At 43.9% G+C, this 25,189-nt stretch overlaps 1 protein-coding gene across 1 annotated transcript; it reads left to right on the top strand.

Annotated features, from left to right (window-relative positions):
• The first annotated feature begins 7,095 nt into the window (after nt 1-7,095).
• On the top strand, nt 7,096-24,690 carry LOC143273791 (uncharacterized). Its single transcript, XM_076573786.1, has 6 exons — nt 7,096-7,192; nt 7,258-7,400; nt 7,892-8,076; nt 8,371-8,396; nt 11,696-11,740; nt 21,542-24,690. Exons 1-6 carry the CDS (start codon nt 7,096-7,098, stop codon nt 21,598-21,600), a joined length of 555 nt encoding a protein of 184 aa, XP_076429901.1. The 3' UTR covers nt 21,601-24,690.
• The last annotated feature ends 499 nt before the right edge of the window (nt 24,691-25,189 follow it).

Raw genomic sequence — 25,189 nt, 5'->3', positions numbered from 1 at the left:
CAACTACTGAAGTCTGAGCATCCTAAAGTAGTCATAGTGACAGACCACTGATGTCAACATTCTAAGGCTCATGCCATAACTGAAAAAGTGACATATTCATTTCCTACCCCTGTTTGGCTTTGAAAAATTATTTTTGAGCAACTGTTGAACCACAAGTGTTTGTAAGGAACAACAGATTTACACAAGCATAGATTAATAGGTAGATTGATAGCTAGAAATAGAAGACAGAGATATAGATATACAGATATAGATAGATAGGTGAGAGATAGATTTGACAGGTAGACACAAATTTAGATAGATAGATAGATAGATAGATAGATAGATAGATAGATAGATAGATAGATAGATAGATAGGACAGAGAGAGAAGGAGAGAGAGAAAACAGATCCTGATGCCATTAGTCTATCATAAGAGTCAAAATTACTTATTAAAAATACCTTTACAGTGGAGTCTGCAGTGGAGAACCTTTCAATGAACGTGAAATTATCTTTTTCCTTCTTGGCACTAAACACCAAAGATGGCCACAGCAGTTGGTAGACCAACTACTGAAGTCTGAGCATCCTAAAGTAGTCATGGTGACAGACTACTTAGATGTCAACATTCTAAGGCTCATGCCATAACTGACAAAGTGACATATTCATTTCCTTCCCCCATTTGGCTTTGAAAAATTATTTTTGAGCAACCGTTGAACCACAAGTGTTTGTAAAGAACAACAGATTTTCACAAGCATAGATTAATAGGTAGATTGATAGCTAGAAATAGAAGACAGAGATATAGATATACAGATATAGATAGATAGATAGATAGATAGATAGATAGATAGATAGATAGATAGATAGATTTGACAGGTAGACACAAATTTAGATAGAGAGATAGAAAGATAGATTAGATTAGATAGATAGATAGATAGATAGATAGATAGATAGATAGATAGATAGATGATAGGACAGAGAGAGAAGGGTGGAGAAAGGGAGAGAGAGAGAATAGATACTGATGCCATTAGTTTATCATGAGAATCAAAATTAAGGAACAACAGATTTACACAAGCATAGATTAATAGGTAGATTGATAGCTAGAAATAGAAGACAGAGATATAGATAGATAGATAGATAGATAGATAGATAGATAGATAGATAGATAGATAGATAAAAGAAAGAAAGAAAGAAAGAAAGAAAGAAAGAAAGAAAGAAAGAAAGAAAGAAAGAAAGAAAGAAAGAAAGAAAGATGGATGGATGATAGATAGAAAGATAGAATAGATAGATGATAGATAGATAGATAGATAGATAGATAGATAGATAGATAGATAGATAGATAGATAGATAGATAGATAGATATGACAGGGGAGGGAGAAAAGGGGAGAGAGAGAAAATAGATCCTGATGCCATTAGTCTATTATAAGAATCAAAATTACTTATTAAAAATACCTTTACAGTGGAGTCTGCAATGGAGAACCTTTCAATGAACGTGAAATTATCTTTTTCCTTCTTGGCACTAAACACCAAAGATGGCCACAGCAGTTGGAGACCAACTACTGAAGTCTGAGCACTCTGAGGTAGTCATGGTGACAGACCACTGATGTCAACATTCTAAGGCTCATGCCATAACTGACAAAGTGACATATTCATTTCCTTCCCCCATTTGGCTTTGAAAAATTATTTTTGAGCAACTGTTGAATCACAAGTGTTTGTAAAGAACAACAGATTTTCACAAGCATAGATTGATAAGTAGATTGATAGTTAGAAGTAGAAGACAGAGATAGAGATATACAGATATAGATAGATAGATAGATAGATAGATAGATAGATAGATAGATAGATAGATAGATAGATAGATAGATAGATAGAAAATAGTAAGTAGAGAGATTAAAATCAATGGCAGTGTGCCTCCCCAAACTCTTGTGTACTACCATCATCAGACATGCAGGACTATTTTCTGTTGCTCAGTGTTTTGAAAGGACAAATGGCCTAGTTTCAACTGTTTGTCCTCTGCTCATGGCATCCTGGTAATGTCACATCATAGCAAATGGCCTCGCGGATGGGGCATTGAGGAGAGACCACATGGTGTGAGAGGAAGCCAGACATGGTGACAAGGAGGCTGTCTTACTCTCTGACAGTAGTACTGATGCAGTTCCATCAGCAGTAATTCCAGTTCCAGGTTCCAGTACAACATTAATCTCTTCGGAAGGGAGCACTTCCAATGACAGAGAAGCTTCATTATAGGCTTTGTCTCTTAAAAGTGACACTACCATTTGCCTGCAAACCTCATGATGTCATTGTTTTTCTCTGCTGAGTAGTATTCCATTGTGTATATGTGCCACAAATAGATGGATCTAGAAACATCCTGAGTGAGGTAACCCAGACTCAGAAAGACAAATATGGTATGTATTCACTCATAGGAGGATACTAGATGTGGAACAAGGATGACTGGACTGCTACTCACATCACCAGTGAGGCTACCTGGAAAACAGGACCCCAAGAAAGACACGAGGATCACCCAATGACGGAGAAATGGCTGAGATCTACATGAACAACCTGGACATGCGTGGGAGCAATGAAGGGCGAGGGTAGAGGGGAAGAGAGCGGGAGATCCCAGCTGGATCAAGAACAGAGAGGGAGAACAAGGAATAGGAGACCATGGTAAATGAAGACCACATGAGCAAAGGAAGAAACAAAGTGCTAAAGAGGCCCACAGAAATCCATAAAGATACCCCCACAAAAGACTGCTGGCAATGGTCGAGAGACAGCCGGGACTGACCTACTCTGGTGATGGGATGGCCAAACACCCTAATAGTTGTGCCAGAAACCCCATCCAAGGACTGAGGAATCTGGATGCAGACATCCACAACTAGGCCCAGGGTGGAGTGCCAGGAGTCTAATTAGCGAGAAAGAGGAGGGTTTATATGAGCGAGAATTGTTGAAACCAAGGTTGGATAAAGCACAGGGACAAATAGCCAAACGAATGGAAACACATGAACTATGAACCAAAGGCTGAGGGGCCCCCAACTGGATCAGGCCCTCTGAATAGATGAGACAGTTGATTGGCTTGATCTGTTTGGGAGGCATCTAGGCAGTGGTACCAGGCTCATTGCATGAGTTAGTTGTTTGAAACCTGGGACTTATGCAGGGACGCTTGGCTCAATCTGGGAGGAGGGGACTGGACCTACCTGGACTGAGTCTACCAGGTAGATCAATCTCAGTCCTCGGTGGAGGCTTTGCCCTGGAGGAGGTGGGAATGGAGGGTAGACTGGGGGGAAGGGGAGGGGGGCAGGAAGGGGGAGAACAAGGGAATCTGTGGCTGTTATGTAGAACTGAATGGTATTGTAAAATAAAATAAAATATGAAAAAAAAGTGACACTACCTACCAATACTGTCACACTTGAGACTAAATTTAGAGCAGATAAGCCCATGAGGGCCAAACCACATTGAACCAAAGAACTGTGGTGTGAATCTTGATACAATGAAGATCTGTATCAATCTTGGGACATTCCCACTAAAATATGTTTCTTTAATATTATTTTTCACCATACACACCAATTGATACCTCCCTATTGAGCATCTTTTAAGTGGCCATCAGGTACTTTAAAATTATCCAATTTTTTTTGTCTTATTTGGTTTGTTTGCTTGTTTTGTTGTATTTTAAAGAAAGATATATATTTAAAAATATATGGAATATTCAGTATTTTTCTTTTATTCCAATCAGCATAACTGGAGGCTCATTCAATCATTCATATTATTGCATATTATTGGCGGTCCAGCCATATAAGTAGTATGTTTAAGGACATTCCTAGGTAACACCTATGGTACTTCTTTTTAAACCATTGCACTATTGATAGATTTGTGGTTGCATCCATTTTGGAAATATAATTGTTAAAATCATTTGTAAAGAATCTTTTAAAGGGCATGAGAATTTAATTTTTAAACTCTACCACAAAGACGATTATAACCAGTGTGTGTATTATAATTGCTTTTCTCTCTTGTATTTACAGTTTATATTCTATATATTAAAATATTTCAACTGGACTAAGATTGTTGGAGAGAATATCTTAGATGAAAATCAATATGATATATCTTATGTCTGCATTCTCAGAATTGATTTCAACCACGTCAGTTGGTGAGCTTTCCATTGCAAGGCTTTATGGGAGGAAAGTTCTTTCAGATGCAGCATGGACTTGTCCTCTTTGTATGTATTCCATAGATATAACATAAGCTGTGTCTGTTTGTCTAAAACACAATCATACTAGGCACCTTAGTCAATCTTCCTACCAGCATTCCACTAATAGTGATTTTATTTGCAAACCCAACCAATGGGAAAATAAGTGTAGCTTCCAAATCATTTGTGGATTGTGTATTTTTCCAATATGTAATCACATTTAAGTAATATACAATCTCCAAGTAGCTCTAATAAAATATATATATATATATATATATATATATATATATATATATATACATTCCCCATTTTGTTTATATCACTATTTTTAATCAATAAGTGCTTGGTGGCATGGCTATATGATTGTCTTGCAAAAATAACTGACATGGTGTTCAATTGGTTTTGAGTATTTATTTATTTATTTATTTATTTATTATGTATACAGCATGTATGACTGAAGGCCAGAAGAGGGCACCAGATCTCATTACAGATGGTTGTGAGCCACCATGTGGTTGCTGGGAATTGAACTCAGGGCCTCTGGAAGATCAGTCAGTGCTCTTAACCTCTGAGCCATCTCTCCAGCCCTTGAGTATTTTTAAGGTACAAAATCTTGAATAAACTCAAAATTATTACCTGATTTTAATAACTTAACTCAACTAAATTACTTTTTCCAGAGTAGAGGCTACTGATTAACTATTCAGATGGTCTTGTCCTCTCATAATTTCGTGTCTGCTGTGCCTGTTTTACACCTCACTGCTGTGAATTTATTCACCCTCTTTGTATTAGTGTTTCTCCTGCAAACCAAGGGAACTGTGGGAAATCATGAGTGTGATTCCTTATAACTAGAAGATGCTATCATCATACAGAGACACATTTTTAATCTGTAAATCCAAAAGTCACATTATTTAGCTCAGTATTTGCAATCTCTTTGTGTATGCATGTGTGTTTTAAATTTTGTTGGTTTTCAATCATCCTACACTCTATGTCCATTTGTGGTTTTTTTATGACAGCAAACTACATTCAACTAAATATTAAGGTTAAATGTTCCAGTCAATAGGTGGGCAGAGTGTTGTCAATACTTCATTTAAAAATGAATACATCGCTGGGTGTTGGTAGAGCGTGCCTTTAATCCCAACACTAAGGAGGCAGAGGAAACAGATCTCTGTGATTTAAAGGCCAGCCTAATCTACAGAGCAAGTTCCAGGACATCCCGGGCTACACAGAGAAACCCTGTCTTGAAAAAACAAATTTAAAAAATTGAATATATATTAATATATATATTTGCTTCAGTGAAGTAACAGAAAAAATATTTGCATTCTCCTTTATGTCAATCAACACAACTTTTGACTATGTGTAAAAGAAAATTATAAATGTTTCTGAAAAATATTTTACTAAGTTACTGTGGAGTCTCCAGCAGTTAACAATGTCAATTCACTGTATAAATTTAATAATTAATACTCTCAACAAAAAAAATTCAGAGTCAATTATCTACTTATAAAGTCAATAAAAATAAGAAATTGTGATTCAAAATATTCACAAGTCTGGATGTGTGATCATAATCAGTTAAGTTTCTATGCAATTTCCTTTCATGTTTTCCTAATTTTGGAACAGAATCAAAAGAAAAAAAGAATTAACTAGAGCTTGAAGCATAATATATTAAATGTAAGCCTTGATGAGTTATTTTCTTTGTATGCTGATGATAAAATAATCATACCCAGAAAATAAACAATCTCTTGAAAAACAATAAAAAAATGTGAATATTTGTATTTTCATCAGCAAATTTTCAGGCTATAGCAAACTAGTAATGCAAAACCACCAAATAAGAGCGAAAGACAGTCCTTACAAACATTGAAGAGAATATAGAACAGACACACTTGGTTATATTTAGATATCACATATTTGAACATTTATTATTTTACAAAAAAATTAGCAGCCTAAACTAAAGATTATTATAATATTAAACCAGCGCATTCACTTCTTGGCAAATAACCAATCAAATATGTGTCTATGTTCACCAAAATATGTACAGGAATGTTCCTAGTTCTTTAGTTTTCTTATTAGAAAACAGGAAAGAAACAGATTATTCACTAGTAGATTATATACGCTGTATTTGACTTTTACAATAAAATTGAATGTCATATAAAAATTTAAGCACTGTTCCCTTTCATAGAGATCCTTTCTCTTCATAGAATACTCCACACTGTTGATGGCAACTTTTCTCAAATTATACATATTCTTACAATATTAATCAAAATCTTAAGATATTTTGCAGGTATCAGAAAGGGAATTCAAAACTTCATGAGAAAACAAAAGAAAAAGTAAAGAAAACAGAAGAGTCAACAGAATCCCACAGACCACATCTGGCATTATTTAGTTCACAATTGTCTGTAAAATAGAAGTGATTAAGAAAGTGTACAGAGTAGTATATGTCAATATTCCTGGAACTCCAGAGGTGGAAGCATGGAGAACAGGATGTGTGTGTGTGTGTGTGTGTGTGTGTGTGTGTGTGTGTTCTTCCTAATGTTTATAAGGAAATAGATTACACGTGTATTTCACTTATGAAGGGAAAACACATTAAGCTCTACTAATTTAAATGAATGGAAAGACTATGCTTTGAAGCATGGCATTTTATCAAAAGTCCTTTCCTCACCAGAAATCTCCTGTCAATCTGCGGTGGTTCCACAGTTCTCAAACATGTTAAAATGTGTTAAAGTCAGTCAGTGCATCCTAGAGCACGAACCCAGAACCTGAGTGTGGTGCCGAGGCATCCATCTCCACCCTCTAAGGTTTTAATCGTATTTATAAAAAGGCCTTACAGCAGCAACCAGCCTTCCTCGGTCCCCTTAACTGTGCCCTAGTCAAGAGGACCGGAGTCCAGGGCCCTTGACACACTTAGCGGAGGATGAACTTGGGTGTCAGTCATGTGACTCTAGTTCTGAAGCCGGCAATGCAGCATCTGAAGTCATGGCACGCGCCACACCCGCGCTCCTGTGTCTTCTGTGGGGGCCACCACTCACTTGACCCCGGCCGCCGTCCTCCTGCCCGCAACGCGCCTGCGCAGCCCGCCGCGCCTGCGCCCTTCCCTCTGCAGGCGTTGCTCCAGCCTGAGACTTGGAGGAGTCCTGGGTTCGAGAAGCACCTCCTCCCGTGGAGGCTGCCGTGTTCCCGGGTGGGCGGCGTGAACACCAGCTCCGGCGAGCCCGAGCGACCCACGAGCACCTGCCCCGGACCAGGCCTGTTGGGGACGGCCGGGTCGGTAGGGCTGACAACCGCCTGTGTCGCCAGCCTCCGGGGTCCCACGCCCCGGCCCCCACGGGCCTGTGCGCACGTGCACACACACATACACACGCGCGGGAAATAAACGGGGAGACGGAACAGTCCCTGGCTCCGGGCATCACTAGATAGCATGGGTGTGAGGCTGGTGGCGCTGTCAGTTCTCAGATGCCCAGGGCGGCACTCGGGGACCTGCCCTCAGATCCTTTGTGGAGCCACAGGTGCTGCGGGTGGCATCGGGTACCTGCCCTGGCGCTGAGGGCGGCGGCAATGGGCCAGCAAGGCCTCTTGTGTAGGGCTGGGCGAATCCAGGTTCGCCAGGATGCAGCTGGTGGTGCAAGGCAAGGCACTGTCTGCCGCCATGCCCGCAAACATTAAGGTATCAGCACAATAATATTAATATTATATAATATCAGCACAGCGAATATTAAAAGAGGTCAATGTAACCTGCTTTCCACGTCTGCCTTTAGGTTCCTGTCGCTGCATTTATAAATGCTACACAAATGCCACCATGTCACCAGCATGAAGAAGAGAAATTCTTCCTCAAGGCCAAAGGCCAGATGGAAACCCAGCATCTGGGACTCACCCACCAAACAACTGTCTTTTGTCCTGCCTTGAAACCGTGTAACTTCTGCTTGAGTTCCTTCCCTAGTTGGTAATTAGGGGAGAAAAGGAATCATGCACTGTTTGCCCTCACTGAGAGGAGTGCGTGGTTGGCAGCTGGGATTGGGAAGAGGGAAAGTGAGATGGCAGGATTGAGGCTTTCTAGAGAAGTCCTAGGATGAGAACAAGGGACATTCTGGGTGGCCTGAGTGACATCCCAGAGGGTCTTGGTAGATGACAGGCACACCTTCCCTGTGTGAATGGAGTATGCTGGGCTAGCTAACTCGTTTTCAAAAGCAATCTCTAACATATTTTTTCCCTTTGGTGCCTGTGATGGTGGATGAAGCCCTGAACTACCTAGAAAAGAGACAGGTATCACACTTCTCTTTCAATGTCACACCTCCAGTTAAAACTAAAGCAGGTCACCAACTGTAGACCCGGAGCTAGGAGCACTGTGGGAGGCAGGCCCAGCATGCAGCATGCTCCCTCCAGAGGCAGACAAACCAAGAAGCTGGCATTTCTCTCAAGTCCCCTCCCTCACCTCCTAATTCTCTCTTGCCTGGTGATATAGATTGTGTGACAGTGAATGTGTCTGCTCACTTCTGTGTCATCTTTCAAAAGAGGTGTATGTACGTGTGTATATTTGTAGACAACTTTCAGCTGCACCTCCCCAAACCAAACTAGCCACACCTGCACTTCAGGAGCTGCTAATGTTGGCCAGCAATTCTGCTGCATTTCTGTACTCCCTGACACAATCCCCTCCCTCCCACTTTCTCTTCCTTTCCCTCAGTGTGTGTTTCAGAAATCATTTAGCAGGGTCACATCAGATGCAGCCTGAGGTGATTTCAATATGGCTTTCCATGGGGATCCCTACAGCCAATGAACTGTCAGGCGTTCTGTGTTCCAGTGAAAAGTACAAAGTTAATAGGCCTTAGAAAATTTGTGGGGTGTGTTTGTTTGTTTGTTTGTTTGTTTGTTTGTTTGTTTGTTTGTTTTTGTTCGTTTTTTTGTAGTAAACTTAAAATTTCTTTTGTTGCTTGTTTTTGAAGTATGGTAGAAGTAAGCACTTTTGGTAATTGTATGCATGTGTGTCCTAGAGAGTTTATTTAATCAAAAGTTAAAATGATGTTAAAGAGTTTAAAAATATCTGCAAAACAAAGAAAAGAAAAGAGACAGAAGAGGAGAGAGGGCTCTGTAGTTAAGAGTGAGTGTTGCTCTTGCAGAGGACCTGGGTTTGGTTCCCAGCCCCCATGTCAGCCAGTTCCTAACTGCCGGTCACTCCAGCTCCGGGGATCTGGATGCCCTCTTCTGGCCTCTGAGGGCACTCCCATACATTTGTGTATATGTGTGTGTGTGTGTGTGTGTGTGTGTGTGTGTGTGTGTGTATGTATGTATGTATATGTATGTATGTATACACACATACATATACTTACACACACATAAAAATAAAATAAAGCTTTTTAACAAAAGAAAACAGAAGTAAGTACTTAATTAGGAGTTAGATGGACTGAGACAAAATGAGCCTGTTGGACTAGGGGAGCCAGGGAAAGGACACTGGGACTGAAATGCAAATTCTGGTAAGAACTAAAGAGCGATAGTCAAGGCAGAAGGGTGTGGTGGCCCCAGTCAGCTTCCCAAACCAGAGTGGCCTCATCATAGGATGAACCGTCCATTCCGCCTGACAGCCCTAGACATTTCACAGAAACTACCAACAGGCCAGAGAGGTGGACCTTCAGGTATAAACCTACTCACCACCAAATTCTATTTTCACTTAGAGTTATGAACAGATTTAAATGATCCTGTCACCAAACCCATTAAGTATAGTAGCTTTAAAAATTATGTGTCAAATGACAAATATAAATTTGAATTACACTCTAATGACTTTTTAAACCAAAACATCTAACAATCTTCTAGTTCAGGTGTATTCCTCAAAAGTGAGTGTGACTAACTTCAGGTGAAAAAAACAAGTTTAGGGCCTTTAGATGGCTCAGCAAGAAAGGCACTTGCTGCTAAGCCTCAAGACCCGAATTTAATTCCCAGGACCCACATGGTGGAATGGGAGAAGCGACTCCATGTCACCCTCTGGCCTCAACATGGCCGCCGTAGCCCTGCCCCGTATAAATAAATAAATAAATGTTCCTTGAAGTTAAAAGAAAGGCTGTCCTTGGTTTCACTCCATTCTCATCCTTCCTCTCAAAAGTAAATGCTCTTAAGAGGGAACTTCAATGAAGAAAATGTCCTCACCAGATTGGCCTGAGGGAAAGCCTAAGGGGCATTTTCCTGACTAATAATTGAGGTGGGAAGGGCTGGATCACTTCCAGGCTGTTGTCCTATAAAGGAAAGGAGGCTGAGCAAGTCAGTAAGCAGCACTCCCCCAGGCCTTTGCTTCAGTTCCTGCCTCCACTTCCTCCCTTGAGTTTCTGCTCGACTTCCACAAGTGATGGGATGTGACCTAAGAGTTGCAAGCTGAAAGGGAACTTTTCCTCCCCAAGTTGCTTCTGGTCATGGTGTTTTATCACAGAAACAGACGTCTAAATAAGACACTGTCTTGAAAAAGAAGCAAGCAAACAATAAAAAGAGGCTACATTCTCAAAAGAGACACAAATAGCTAATTAACCTTTTTTTTTAATGTTGAAAGGATGTTCAACATCCCTAGCCATAAGAGAAATGCAAGCCAAAACTGCTGACTAGTGTATGTGGTACTGGAAGGTGCTATGTAAGCTGCTGGGGATGGGAGAGAGGCATGATGGCCCTTACCCAGCTGTGACGCCCACCCTCTATAACACCAACTGTCAGGCAAGATGTGCCTGCCAGCACAATGGTGGCATGACTGTTCCGGAGGCACCAACTCCTTTCTGTGTGGATTTGGAGCCGGCTCTGTAAGAGGAAGTCATGCTTGTTACTCCTAACCTGGGCAAAACCCATGGCTGGGGAGGTCATAAACCCAGGTAGGAACTTACTACCATTGTTTTGCTAGACTGATATCATATCCAACTACCTCTAAATATATATGTTCATAATCATAGACAGATGCTATTCTTAGCCCAATCAAAGAAGTTTCTCTCTGCAGTGAGTGGTGATGAGTGCAGACTTGTGGTTGTTGAAGATGTTGAAAATAAGTGATGGTATAGTGCTCAACCTTAAACAAGACATGCCTCCTACTACCTCTGAAACTCAGAGAATGTTGCAGAAGAGCTTGTTGATTGAGAGGTGGGAAACTCTAAAACTCTGTAGGGTGCTCATGACAGGATCATTGTGATTATAAACTCGCAGCAGCTGCAGTGGCCTGTGCTGGGACTGTCAACAGTTGGTCAAGAATGGGGGAGGGGCTTGTGGGCCCCTCCCTGGTGAACTGTTGCTATTGATGGATGCTGGGTGTGGGGTGCTGTTGTTTTCAGTATGTGCCCATTGGTAAGCCTACGAGGCTCCAGTGGATAGTCCTACAGCTCTGGACACACTGATAGAGCAATACACTAAGACATGAATTGGGTTTATAAAACAGGAAAGGGTTTGTAAAGGAAAGAGGCTGTTCATGGGGGCAGGAAGCAAATAAGAGAGGATACCTGTATCAAACTGTTGAAGGACAAATTTAGTTTAAAAATGAAAATAAGGACAATTCTCAAAAACTTACCAAATCACAGTTGTTTGTTTTGTTTTGTTTTGTTTTTCAGTTTTTCAGAGGCCAGCCCCTGTGGTTGACAGGTTCCTGAAAGGAGGTAAGGAGTGGGCAACAGAAGGATTGAGCCAGGCAATAATGGTGGGAATACTCTCACAGTCTCACTGATTAGCAGTCAAAGTGTTTATTTATACAGAATTCAGTAAGCAGAGATAGATCCATGTTGTTTTAAAACATAGATCATATCATTTTTGTTTCCAGACACGTATTTAGCTTTTTCTTGCATATCTTTTGGTCATCATTGATAAGCCATGGAAGAAAAGAGTTATCTTTTACAATCATTTTTACTCATCAACCCCATAACTCAATTTATAAGAGTCTAGAGGCATATGACAGCCCATTCTCAGACTGGCTGCTCTTGTGGCTTCAAGGACACTAGACAGAAAGAAAAACTCCAAGCCAGCCCAGGCAGATTGCCATGTCCTGAGCAGTGTATTACTAACTCTTAATAGTCAGAGTGCCCAAGAAAAATCCTCAGGCCAAAGCTGCTGCAGTCATTATTCAAATTCTGGCATAATACAATGTTTACATTTTATATCTCTATAGATTTGTTTATATGTCTAATCCTGGCATTCTTTTGTTCCTTGGTCATATGACATTATAGTGGCTCTTCATGAGCTAACTTCTAAGAAAGGGAGGTCTGATGTCTCATACTTTTATCATCTTTCCACACCATTCTTTGTCCATCAGTATAAGCCCCTGTGTGGGGCAGAGGTATCTCTAGCCAATCTAATTTGGTTGCTGTATATGCCATGTAATCACCTGACTTTATCGTAGGAAGAGCCTTGTAATCTATCTGTTGTCAACTCTGCTAGCAAATCTGTTGACCTTTCAAGTTTACTTGGTTTTGATTATCTTGTTCCTAAGTACAGAGGCAGATGTTTCAAGAATGTCTCAGAGCCTCATAAAGAGACTCTGGCTTCTTTATGTGTTACAACCTCGAAGACCTTCAAGTGTATAAGGATAACCCCCTAAAAGCGGGAGGGGTATATGTTCAGGACTTTCCTAGGGAAGCTTAGAAGCAGTACTGCCAGGAGAAGGCACAAATGATTCATAAGCAATTTCCCATCAAATCAATATCCCCCAGTTGTACAAATATTAAAAGCCCCCCTTGCATGCAACATGTGGAGATCAAAACCAAAGGTAGCACAGCAGCCATCATGTGGCTCAGCTTTGCTAGTTCTTTGTCAAGCAGCTGTACATGCTTTGTGACTTCTGCTCTTCCCATCAGATATGACTGAATCAAGGCTGACCTCGAACTCATAGAAATCCACCTGCCTCTGCCTCACAAGTGCTGGGATTGAAGGCATGTGCCACCACTGCCCAGCCCAAATCACAGTCTGAAAATTACAAAATGAATATGTGTTAAAGATTGCATCTGCCTCATTCATTGAGGGAACCCACCAGATGTTCTAACTGACTTAAAAGAGAAGTCAAAGAAAGAAACAACCCTCATGGCTTCAGCTGGATAGCTTAAAAGCACTTGGAATTCATCTGTACAGAGACTGTCCCCATCGTTCCTTAAACAATGTGCAGCATAACAACTATTCACATAGCACCCAAATGAAGCGTTATTACAAATAATCTGGAGAGGACTGGAATTATATGTCAGAATACATCCATGTTGTGTGCAAACACTGTACCCATCACATAAGCTTAACTGTCTCAGAAGACATAGCGAGAAGAGCACTCTGGATTTTCAGGAGGAAAGAATGTTAAAATAAAAGTACCAACCATCTTTTCCTTGCTATCAGGAAGAGCTGCCCTTCCTCGAACCATAGCTCACTGTGAAGAAGAAGCTGTTTTACCTTGCCAAGAACCACCTACAATTTACAGACTAGAAAGACTCAGAGACTCAAAACCAAATGACCCAAAAGGCTGTGTTGGAGACAGAGCTTTCCACTGAAGTGGGATTTTTTTCCTCACACACATTTAAGACAAATGCTTCTGGTCTCAGAATTCATTTTCCACAGTCTTCCATGAGCGGCTTGGGTAAACTAGGTTATACCGAACATCTGAAGTATACATCAGTGTAGGCAGAATTAATAGCAATTTCCCTTCAACCACGTGAAAAACTGCCCTGAAGATCCAGTCTTGTGTTCTTCCTGTCACAGATTTCATTCTCATACATTTTGTCAAGAATGAAACGGTCTAATTGCAAGCAGCCTTGAGTTGGCTACACAACTCACCAGGACCTAAATCTGACGCTGTCAGGTTTTCACAAAAGAGCATTTATCTTGCCTGACACTGAATTTAACAGCAGAGACTCAAACTGGTAGTTGTAGGAAGAATCAGAGGCCTGCTATCTCATTAAAGGTTCCCAGCAATGTCTGAATCTCTTTCCTTCTCTGCAAAACAGGACCGACAAGATGGCCTCATGGGCTTTTTTGTTCTCAGTTCCTGTGATTCGGAGTATGCCAGTGAGATGTCTTGTTTTACAGTTCAGTGGAGTCTCATCCACGTCAGGCTACCATACCAAGCAAGATAGGCAATCAAATGTTATTCTGGATGCTTCTATGATGGTATTTTCAGAAGAAGATTAACACTTCAATGAGAAGAGCTGATGATAACCTTGTCCAATCAGCTGAAAGCTTTCACAGGATAAAGATTGATAGCCATGTCCAATCAGCTGAAAGCTGTCACAGGATGAAGATTAATGGATAACTAACTCCTAATGAGAAGGAGTTTGAGGGCCAGCAAAATGGCTGAGTGGGTAAAGGCACTTACTGCCAAGCCTGAGGAACTGAGTTTGATCCTGAGCCCCCCATGGTGGAAGAAGAGACCTGACCCTTTCAAGTTGTCCTCTGACCTCCACATGCATACTGTGGTGCGCGCACGTGCGCCCGCGCCCCCCCCCACACACACACTCACAAATAATAAATAAATAATACGTGAAAATTTAAAGAAAACTTAGTGAGTTCATCCAGGAGCCCCAAGCCTCTAACCTGCTGGCCCATCCCTCAGATTCTCAGGTCTTCAGATCCCTCCTGTAATGTACACCAATTCCTAAAAATCCCCTCTTCTGGTCATTCTGTGCTGCTGGAGAACCCTAGTAAAATTAGACTTCCACAAAGGCTCCCGAAGTCTGATAAAGCCTGTGGCCTCCTGCCTAGCTGTATGGAACAGCTTTACATATGGTCACTACATACCGCCCTCCAGTTCATTCTGTGAAGTTCAGCACAGTTATCGAATAGGAAGAGGAAAAGAATGAGGTTTAAAGGCAGGGGCAGATGACTTGATGAAGGGCCTTTTGTGGTTTTGACATTTGGGGGAAGCTGATAAACGACCCAGGAGCCCGGACTCCTGCCTCAGCTTCCAACTTAGTGGCGTCTGCATTTCCCGGACCCCACATCTGTGTGAGGAGGAGGATCATTAAAGCTCGAAATACCCATTTGGCTTCTGGGTTTATTGAAGCTCAGATGGGCTGTGACTGAACAGGCTGGTTGTGGACCGGGTGTGAGTCTATCGGATGAAACAGCCGGTACCAAGACCATTTGTGTCATCACCCCCAAACCACCAAGGACCTGTTAGGAAGCAAGCAATGCTCCAGGTTTTGTTTTTTTAAGCATAAAAAAAATGCCCTGATGCTGTCGAGATCCTTTAAAGTGCCAGGCTCCATTCACGATTCTTGATAACTTCTTCTTCTGGTCATTTTTCTGTTGCTGTGATAGAATACCCTGACGGGAGAAAAAAGGATTTAGAAAAACGAATCTGTGCTGGGTGGCGGCCGCCTTGGTGGCACACGCCTTTAGTCCCAGCACTTGGGCAGGCAGGCGGATCTATGTGAGTTCGAGGCCAGCCTGGGCTACAGAGTGAGTTCCAGGAAAAGGCTCCAAAGCTACACAGAGAAACCATGTCTCAATCCCCCCCCCCAAAAAAAAAGAAAGAAAAGAAATATGAATCTGTATCTACACGTGTCTATTCACCTGTCATCTACCCATAAGACACTGAAAGCAGAAATGGGACTGCATGGGAGGAGATGGGGTGAGGGGCACTCGGGGGAATGGGGTGGTTGTAGTGCAGGTTGACTATGAGTAAAGTACAGTGGCACACACATGTGAAAACACCAGAACAAAACCAGTGTGTCCACAGGAGTTTTAGGAAAAGGCCCCTCATTGAGAACACTCCCGACAGTTCTCTGGTTTTTCACCTGCTGTCATGAGAGTTGTGTCTCAGAAAACCTGCTCCTTCTGCTGAATTAGACAATGAACCAGGCCTATGGGACACACCACATTAAACCCACAGCAACCCACAGCGACCTACAGCAACCTAAGGCGACCCACAGTGACCCACCAAGACCCACAGTGACCTACCGAGACCCACAGCGACCCACCGAGACCCACAGCGACCCACAGTGACCCACAGTGACCCACCAAGACCCACAGTGACCCACCGAGACCCACAGCGACCCACAGTGACCCACTGAGACCCACAGTGACCCACAGCGACCCACAGTGACCCACAGTGACCCACAGCGACCCACAGTGACCCACCAAGACCCACAGTGACCCACCGAGACCCACAGTGACCCACAGTGACCCACAGCGACCCACAGTGACCCACAGCGACCCACAGTGACCCACAGTGACCCACAGCGACCCACAGTGACCCACCGAGACCCACAGTGACCCACCGAGACCCACAGCGACCCACAGTGACCCACCGAGACCCACAGTGACCCACCGCGACCCACCGAGACCCACAGTGACCTACAGTGACCCACAGCGACCCACAGTGACCCACCGAGACCCACAGTGACCTACAGTGACCCACAGCGACCCACAGCGGCCCACAGTGACCCACAGTGACCCACAGTGACCCACAGCGACCCACAGTGACCCACAGTGACCCACCGAGACCCACAGTGACCCACCGAGACCCACAGCGACCCACAGTGACCCACTGAGACCCACAGTGACCCACAGCGACCCACAGCGACCCACAGTGACCCACAGCGACCCACAGTGACCCACCAAGACCCACAGTGACCCACCGAGACCCACAGTGACCCACAGTGACCCACAGTGACCCACAGCGACCCACAGTGACCCACAGCGACCCACAGTGACCCACAGTGACCCACAGCGACCCACAGTGACCCACAGTGACCCACCGAGACCCACAGTGACCCACCGAGACCCACAGTGACCCACAGTGACCCACAGTGACCCACAGCGACCCACAGTGACCCACAGTGACCCACAGCAACCCACAGTGACCCACCAAGACCCACAGTGACCACTGAGACCCACAGTGACCCACAAACTGATAGCAGTGAGAAAGATACTTCATTGTCAAAAGTAATTGGCATTTTAGGGTCATTTGTTCCTCTGGAAAAGCTAGCTGATGAATGTTTTTGGCTTTATTCTGAAGACAATGAATTTTGTATATATATTTTTTTTAATGTCTTTCATCTCTGGAGCCCAAGGAATCTTAGTGGTAAACAAAACCTAATTTTAGTTTCTGACTCTTCATGTTCCATACCAGAAGCATTCTGAGAGAATAGAATAACACTCATCTAATTGCCCTCTGCAGCTGCTGGATCACGTTCACCTTGTCCATGGGAACCTGATAAACATACTGTGGGCATCCAACAGCAGGAACATCACTGCCTCCCAAGCGTTGTGGATAGACAGCATTGACTTGCCACATAAGAGAAGATTTCAAACTTAAATGAAGCTCTATTTTTCCAGAGATGGAATCTTCCATTAGGACTTAGCAAGGAAATACAAGGGCAGATGTTTCATTCTGACAAAGGTCACAGGGGAAATGACTTGGCCATGTGCTGAGAACCTGTGCTGCTATCAATGTAAATTTAAGATTTAACCTTCCTAAGGTTAAGGAGAAAAATTGGAGAGTACATGTTCTTAATTATTACATTCCACTTGGTAAAGCTCAACAAGAGATATTATTTGTCATGTAGTTGTAGCTGGAAAGTTTCTCTCTGGGTCCACCAAGCCCCCACAGTTCCACAGCCCACTTACAAATAATCACTCAGAAGCTCATATAAATTAAAATTGCTTGGCCATTAGCTCAGGCTAACTAATGACTAGTTCTTACATCTTAAATTAACCCATTTCTATTAATCTGTAAGTTGACATAGGGCTTGTGGCTTTACCGGTACTTTTACATCACACTTCCTCTGTGTCTGGCTAGCGACTCCTGACTCAGTCTTCCTGTTCCCAGAATTCTCCTCTCTGCTTATCCTGCCTATACTTCCTGCCTGGCTACTGGCCAATCAGCGTTTTATTTATCAATCCATCAGAGCAACACATTCACAACATCCCCAGCATGTAGTAGAGGAGAAAACAATGGGTAGAGAGTGCCCAGACTGCTCATGGTGTGTTCATCAGCTTTCTGTCACTGTGACAAAAGGTGTGAGATCATCAGCTTATAAAGAGGGAAGGTTTATTTTGGCTCACAGTTTTGAGGACTCAGACCATGAACAGGTGACTGTGATGACCCAGTCCTTGCCAGCAGGCACACAAGCAAAGGGAGAGGAAGAGGGGTGGGTGAGCCCCCAGCATCCCCTTTATGAACACACTTTCAGTGATCTTCTGCTGTTCCCTATATACCAAGGGTCGCACACCTCCTTGTGGTGTCATGGGCTGTGGGCCAGGCCTTTCACACATGGGCCTCGGGGGACAGTCAACCCAAACCATAGCACCAGTGGACCAGGCCTTTCACACATGGGCCTCGGGGGACAGTCAACCCAAACCATAGCACCAGTGGATCAGGCCTTTCACACATGGGCCTCGGGGGACAGTCAACCCAAACCATAGCACCAGTGGACCAGGCCTTTCACACATGGGCCTCGGGGGACAGTCAACCCAAACCATAGTGCCAGTGTTGGTGACAAAAAGTAAAAGGGAAGGAATGGCTCCAAAGGCAGGGAACACACAGTCACCTGAACGGCTGTGACTCACTGCGTGGAGGTGAAGGGACAGGCGCTTCTTACAATCTCTGACAGTTTCCCCGTGGGTCGGCATGTTACTGCCTTTCCATTATAGCACATGAAAGGATAATAATAGATAATGTAAAGGGCAATTGGTATGTAGTAGTCTGTAGCTGGCTTTATTTTACTCTTTTGGGGGCCTACCACCAGCTCCCAAATAAATGCATGGAGACTTATTCTTTCTTATGAGTGCTTGGCCTTAGCTTGGGTTATTTCCAGCCAGCTTGTCTTACGTTATCCCATCCACCTTTTGCCTCTGGGGTTTTTCCTTCTGTGTTCTGTATCTCTTGGTGTCCTTCTTACTCCATAGCTGGCTGTGTTGCTGGATTACTGGCCCGTGGCATCTTCCTCTCCTTCTCCATTTTCCCCTCTTCTATCTATTCTCTCTTCCTGGCAGCCCCACCTGTCCTTTCTCCTGCCTACCTATTGGCCATTCAGCTCTTTATTAGACCAATCAGGTGTTTTATGCAGGCAAAGTAACACAGCTTCACAGAGTTAAACAAATGCAACATAGAAGAATGCAATACATCTTTGCATCATTAAACAAACATTCCATGGCATAAGTGAATGTAACGCATCTTAAAATAATATTTCATAGCATTAGTCACTCAGTAAATGTTAAATATTAGTATTTGCATTCTTCAATTTTTAATTCTTAACCTGCTCCCTCACTTTAATATTCTTTCCTCATCCTGTCAAAATCTTGTTCACCCCATGCTGCCTGGACTTAACCAGAGCCTTTCTGACACGGGGGTGGGGGGTGTCTTTTAACTTCTTGGAAATAGTTGTAAAGACATATGCTCATTTTCAAATCCATTCACCCATGCACCCATGCCTGGATGGTCAACAGGCCTCTCTGTCCAGGCACTAACAGACAGGTCCTCTTAGGCGGGTACCATTTCCTACTGAACTCACAGCACAACAGGGACAGGGACTGGCTGTGGATAAAACAAGAGCAACACCACAAGGAAAGACGGAATAAGGGAAGGAGGAAGGGGAGTGTCTGGGCGGGAGGAGGGGCACTATTCTATGTGAGTGTCAAGAATGGCCACAGTGCCACACTTAGAAGCAGAGCAAATGAATTATGAGGAAATCCAACCAGTGCAAAGGCCCAGAGGCAGGAACAAGCTGGAGCTCAAGATGAGCACTGACTCGGCCTGCTATGTGATGTTGGGAAGCACATAGTTCGTAACAGAAAAAGGACAACTGTTGCTCAGGAAAGAGAAAATTCCAGAAATAGAATCAGCGGTGGCCAAGAAGGCATGGAATCTGGTGCACTGTGGCAGGCTTGGCTTTAGCACCCCAACTAGACCAGACAGACAACAAGAAAGAAGGCGGGACAGACACAGGGAAACACGGTCTTTAGTCAGAAGTTGGAGTGGGAACTGCTGTCTGCACCTCCCCATCCCAAACATGACCCAGTGAAATGGCGGGTGGGGGAGGACAGAGGAGGGCTGGAGATGTGAAGGAAGAGGGGAGGGACGGCAGTTATAAAGAAGTACACAAAGGCAGTGTGGAATGTCCGCAGCTCAACAGAATGGGGCTCATCTGTGTGCTCGTGGGGCTGTGATTCAACCACGGTTGTTTCCTACAGTGAAGGATAGGGAGAAGGGTGGGGCTGGATTTGAGCAAGATTCTATCACACAGATGTTATGAGCAAAAGGATGTGGCATGAAATTCAGTGTGAATGCAAGTGAGAGATGTATATATGAGTGTGAGTGAGTGTGTGTGTGTGTGTGTGTGTGTGTGCATTTATGAGATGGCTCATGAGGATCTGAGTTTGGGTCCCCAGTATTCACATGAAAAGCCAAACATGGGGTGTCCATATACCCTGTCCCTGTCCCCATTTTGGTACTTAAAGCCAATGCTAGCGAGCACTCTACCACTGCACTACATTCCCAGCCTCAAGTAAGTAATTTTTAAACTTGGACCAAGGAGTGCAAGCTGGACAGGCAGAGAAGTAGCCCTCACACAGTGGTGAGAGAGTGTGAAATGATGGATCCTTGTTCCTGGAAGCCTGGACTGGAACAGGAGGGGAAGCCTGGGGAGGTGTGATCAGGACTGTGAGTGTGGTCACATGAGAGTCAGGGCTGGGGTATGACTTTGACTTATGTGTCTGAAGAGAAACCAGAATAAGACTACCAGTCATTGTCACCCGTGTCTTGTGTCCTCAGGACACACTTGGAGGAGAGTGGGCCCATGCTTGTCTTCTCAAGCTTACAGCACAGTGCTCTGAGTTCAACAAAGATCTCATTAATATCATAGGCGTGCACTGAATTATAAAAACCAACCACTGAGGAAAAGTCTTTCAGTGAGGCACTGGAAACTCAGACCTGTGCTGTGTCCTGCTAGCCTCTGCTGCTTTTCCTTCCAAGACACTGAGGTCAAATTAATGGAGCCCCTGGCTTAGGGGGTCAAGTTGTGCTTTCCATTGCTCAGGACCACGCTTGCAATTCCACCACTGGAGGGGCTGGAGAGCTCATCCAGTGATCTGTTTGTTGTGTAAACATGAGGACCTGGGTTCGGCTCCTCAGTGCCCACTTCAAAGGTTGGGTGTGATGTGCGTGCCTGTAATCCTAACCCTGGGGTATCTGGAAGCTCTAGGTTCAGTGAGCGACCCTAGCTCAAAAAATAAGGACAGCAGCTGTGAAGCCACTCAGTTTTGACCTCTGACCTCCACACACACATGTACACATGTGCACCCAAGCACACACACACATACAAACCGGGTAAATACGCAAGAATTCCATGGCACTCAACAGTTTGTGACTTCTGAAAACGGGAACATAGGCTTTGTGGTTTTGCACCCCACCTGGTGAGTAAGGCGGGCAGTCAGCTTCACATCTGCACCTCACAATGGCCGTGTTATGTTATGGTCATTTACAGAGCGGCAGACACTCTACAAGGAAGAAAATGGGCTGTCACATAAAAACTGCCCACCATGAAAGCTGTGCTTCTATTGGGGGAGTTCACAGAGGCCTTTGCACAGAAACTTCGAAGATGGAAAAGAACCGATTGTCATGTCTGTTTCATGTAAGTGGGATCATGACTCCAACCTGAATCCCACCAGGCTGCGAAATACTTGGACTGCAAACTCCCAAATACTGGGGGAGCCATTGCCAGTCCCAACCAGCTTCAGAGGCAAGCTCAGCCGACAGCAGAAAGAAAACACTTCGTGGATCATGGACGGACAGGGCGAAAATCAACTGAGATTAAATAAATAATAAAGCAAGCCATGGCGATGACATGCACTGTCTACCCCGGAGGCTGAGGCTTGTGGTAGTCAGTCAAATCTAATGCCACAGAGAAGCTCGGGCCAGCAAGGGAAACAATGGTGTAATTAATACTCTGCCCATTTCCTCTCCACTTCCCCTGCCCAGCAGTCTTCAGGGAGGAAGAGGGAACATCCTCCCCCTTCCGTAAGTCACTTTTCCTGAGTGAGCGTGCGTACAACCACCCCATGCAATCAGTGCAGTGACTCACTCTGAAGGTGTGAATGGAGAGTCAGAGACACCCAGCTCACACCTTGCACTGTTTGAAGCCTGTCTGCTGGGTCCCCACAGAGCAGGTCCCATCTCCATCCATCCTGGATGCATGTTTCTAGCCTGAGCCATGTTCTTCCTTGCTGACAGGCGACACATTTCAGAGACTCCCATGGAGGGCGAGCATCCCAGCAGCCAGTGTTTTCGGATAAGAGTTCTGAGTCTGCCCTTCCCCCATTCACTCAGCCCTCCCCCACCCTGCACAGTTGATCGCCCAGCCCTCCCCCACCCTGCGCAGTTGCATCTCAGGAAAAATTCTGCCACTCTGTGTCTTCCTTCCAAACCAGATTCTGTACCAATGTAGAATGATCCCCCTAAGATGCATGCCTCGTGACTGATTTAAAAACGTTTTTCTGGCTATAGCTCTCAGGATGGGGTTCAAACCCCTGGGCTCAGCAGTCCAGGCCCCAGTCAGATCCCTAACTACTTCGCAATTGTTATACCCTATCTTTCTTCCTCTTGCTCCCCAAGAGAGACTACTCCCAAATCCAGATCCTGCATCTTGTGCTCACTCTGAGTGCCCGCTCCTACTCTGTAAATTCTGTTCCCTCAGAGCTCAGGCCCACTGTCACCTCCCTGTGGCTTTCTTCCTACAGCCAGGTAGGTAGTGATTCCTTCAGGCTTTGTCTTGGGCCTTCTGTTTACCCCTCCAGACCCACCCTAGGCCCGCCCACCCTGCTCCCCTGCTCTGTGTGGGAGTGAAGTGGCTGTGCTGGCTTCTGACTCTCAAATACTGAACCGCTGAGGCTTTCTTCTTGGGCACCACCTTCATAAACAGCTATAATTTATCATTATCATTCACACCTTTGGATTTATTTTGTGTGTGTATGCATGTGTGAGGCTATGCCATGCACACGTGGAGGTCAGGGGATAACCTGAGGGAGTCGGTTGGTTCTCTCCTTCCATCATGTGGGTCCCAGGGATTGACCTCTCAGGTTTGGTGGCAAGTGCCTTTGGCTTGCTGAGACATCTCACCAGCCGACAATCTCTCATGTGCTTCCTGCCAGACTTTATAAGTTTATGCTCTTTTCTTTCGTGTCTTGCTTCAACTCTTCCTGGGCCATGTCAAAAGCTACTTTGAATCCATAGCTGTTTTCCTCTATGATTATGTATTTCCAACCAAGCTAAGTTTCCTAAGGCCAAGCATGGCAGAAAGTGAGGAATGAGGGAGCCGGAGACGAAACTAGGAAGACTACCAAGGTTTTCCTCTTTTCTTTATTTTAGACATGAAAAGGGCCTGATTTCTGCTATCTGTTCTCCTATATGTAAAGTAGGGATGGCGCTCCTGCTAGTTCTCCCTCACTGGGATCATGTAAGGAAGAAATCAGGTTCAGTACTTTGCAAACTACAAAATATGGTGTTATCCGTATAAGCAGTTGTTATTATTAGAGTTCTAATAGCCGCTCTAGTGTCTGATGGATGAACATCACTCTGAAAGAAACAATGTGCAATGAGGCTGTGGCATTTGAGAAAATAGTAAGGACAGATACCTGAAAACTTAAAGAATTTTCAAGACAGGAACATTCATAGAGTTATTGCACTGCTGTACAAAGAATGACTGGGGCTCAGTGACTAAAGGAGCTTGCCTTGGAAGCCGACACCCCAGAACCCCAAGAAGGTGGAAGGAGAGAACAGACTCCCAAAAGCTGTCTTCTGATCTCCATGTGCACACCACAGCACACTAGAGTCTACATACACACACTCATGTGTGGACACACACATAGTGATGATGATGATGATGATAAGAAAATATAACATAAAAGAGTACTTAAATTTATTTGTTTAAGCAAATCTTGGTAAAATCTTGAAAACATACACCTGGAAATGTCCGGTTATGGTGAAGTTAGGGGGGCGGGGATGCCGCATGCAAGGGTAGGGTCTCTCCTACTGTGGGAAGGTCACAGCTGACAGCAGTAAATGGTACCTTCTACCTGCAAGTAGTCTGGTCCTGTCCAGCCTTACTCAGAGCTGAAGAACTAAGTACAGTCACTTGTTTTCCCTGCTCGTTTATTTCCTTACCCTAGGGATCACTACAAGGGACATAGCGACTTCAGGGTGTGGCTTAGAAATGGCTTCTATGGAGGCCGAAAAAAATGACTTCCTAGAAATCAAGGAAGTCATCCAAGGTGTTCTAAAAGGTAGACTTACTATCTAGATCTCTATATAAATGTCGAGGCCATAGCTCAGTGGCTTTACTTTACTCACTAGGGTAGCAGCCTCCCTTATCTTCGGGTGCATGTAGGTTACATGCAGCTCATTAACTATGTAGATTTACGTATGGAGGCTTAATTATGAACATAATGCATAAGTTAGATGTAGCAGCAACATGATATGTATTTTACTTTGAAAACTTAAAATATGTATATTTTAAATCACATAAATTTAAATTGTAATTTATATGCCATGCATTGAGGAAAATTGCCATCTTCAATTCACAAGAAAAGAGAATTCCTGCCTAAAACAAGTTGATGGAAAATTAAATGTGATCCATACAATGTCTCTGTGGTCTGTGTGAATTGCAGGTATATGGGAAGTATTGAGTATTTAATTCTTTGGGCATTATAGCTATCTATAGGCGCTTATTCTCTGTAGACTTTAGAAACATGTTTTAAGAAAAAAATCATAGTCAGCTGACAAGAAAAGACAATAAATATCCAGACAAAATATATCTTTATTTCCTTGTCCAAAGCTTACAGTGTGGAAAATGAAGACCGTCACTCACTACAGCCCAAATGTCGTTTGGAACAGGCATTCTTGGGTTCCCATCTTCCTTCCTGCTTCTCTCTCTCTCTCTCTCTCTCTCTCTCTCTCTCTCTCTCTCTCTCTCTCTCTCTCTCTCTCTGCCTCTCTCTACTTTCTCTCTTCACACATCTGTTACCTTCCACTGTGCATCCTGGGTGTTCCAAAGCTGGACATCTGATGCAGGCTCAATAGGCATCCCTGGAGATGTGTGTTGGGCTGAGCCCTAGAGTCAGGTCATCAATACCGTCAC

Source organism: Peromyscus maniculatus, chromosome 6 (genome assembly GCF_049852395.1).
Source record: "Peromyscus maniculatus bairdii isolate BWxNUB_F1_BW_parent chromosome 6, HU_Pman_BW_mat_3.1, whole genome shotgun sequence".
Taxonomy (NCBI): domain Eukaryota; kingdom Metazoa; phylum Chordata; class Mammalia; order Rodentia; family Cricetidae; genus Peromyscus; species Peromyscus maniculatus.
Note: the sequence above shows the minus strand (reverse complement) of the source record. Positions and strands in the feature narration are given on the sequence as shown.

Excerpts from the sequence above, each read along its gene's own strand:
- LOC143273791 (XM_076573786.1), top strand. The coding sequence starts at position 7,096 with ATGCAGCATCTGAAGTCATGGCACGCGCCACACCCGCGCTCCTGTGTC. Across the intron at positions 7,401-7,891 it reads GGCCTGTTGGGGACGGCCGG|GTTCCTGTCGCTGCATTTAT; the intron begins GTCGGTAGGGCT and ends GTCTGCCTTTAG. Across the intron at positions 8,397-11,695 it reads ACTACCTAGAAAAGAGACAG|TTTTTCAGAGGCCAGCCCCT; the intron begins GTATCACACTTC and ends TTTGTTTTTCAG.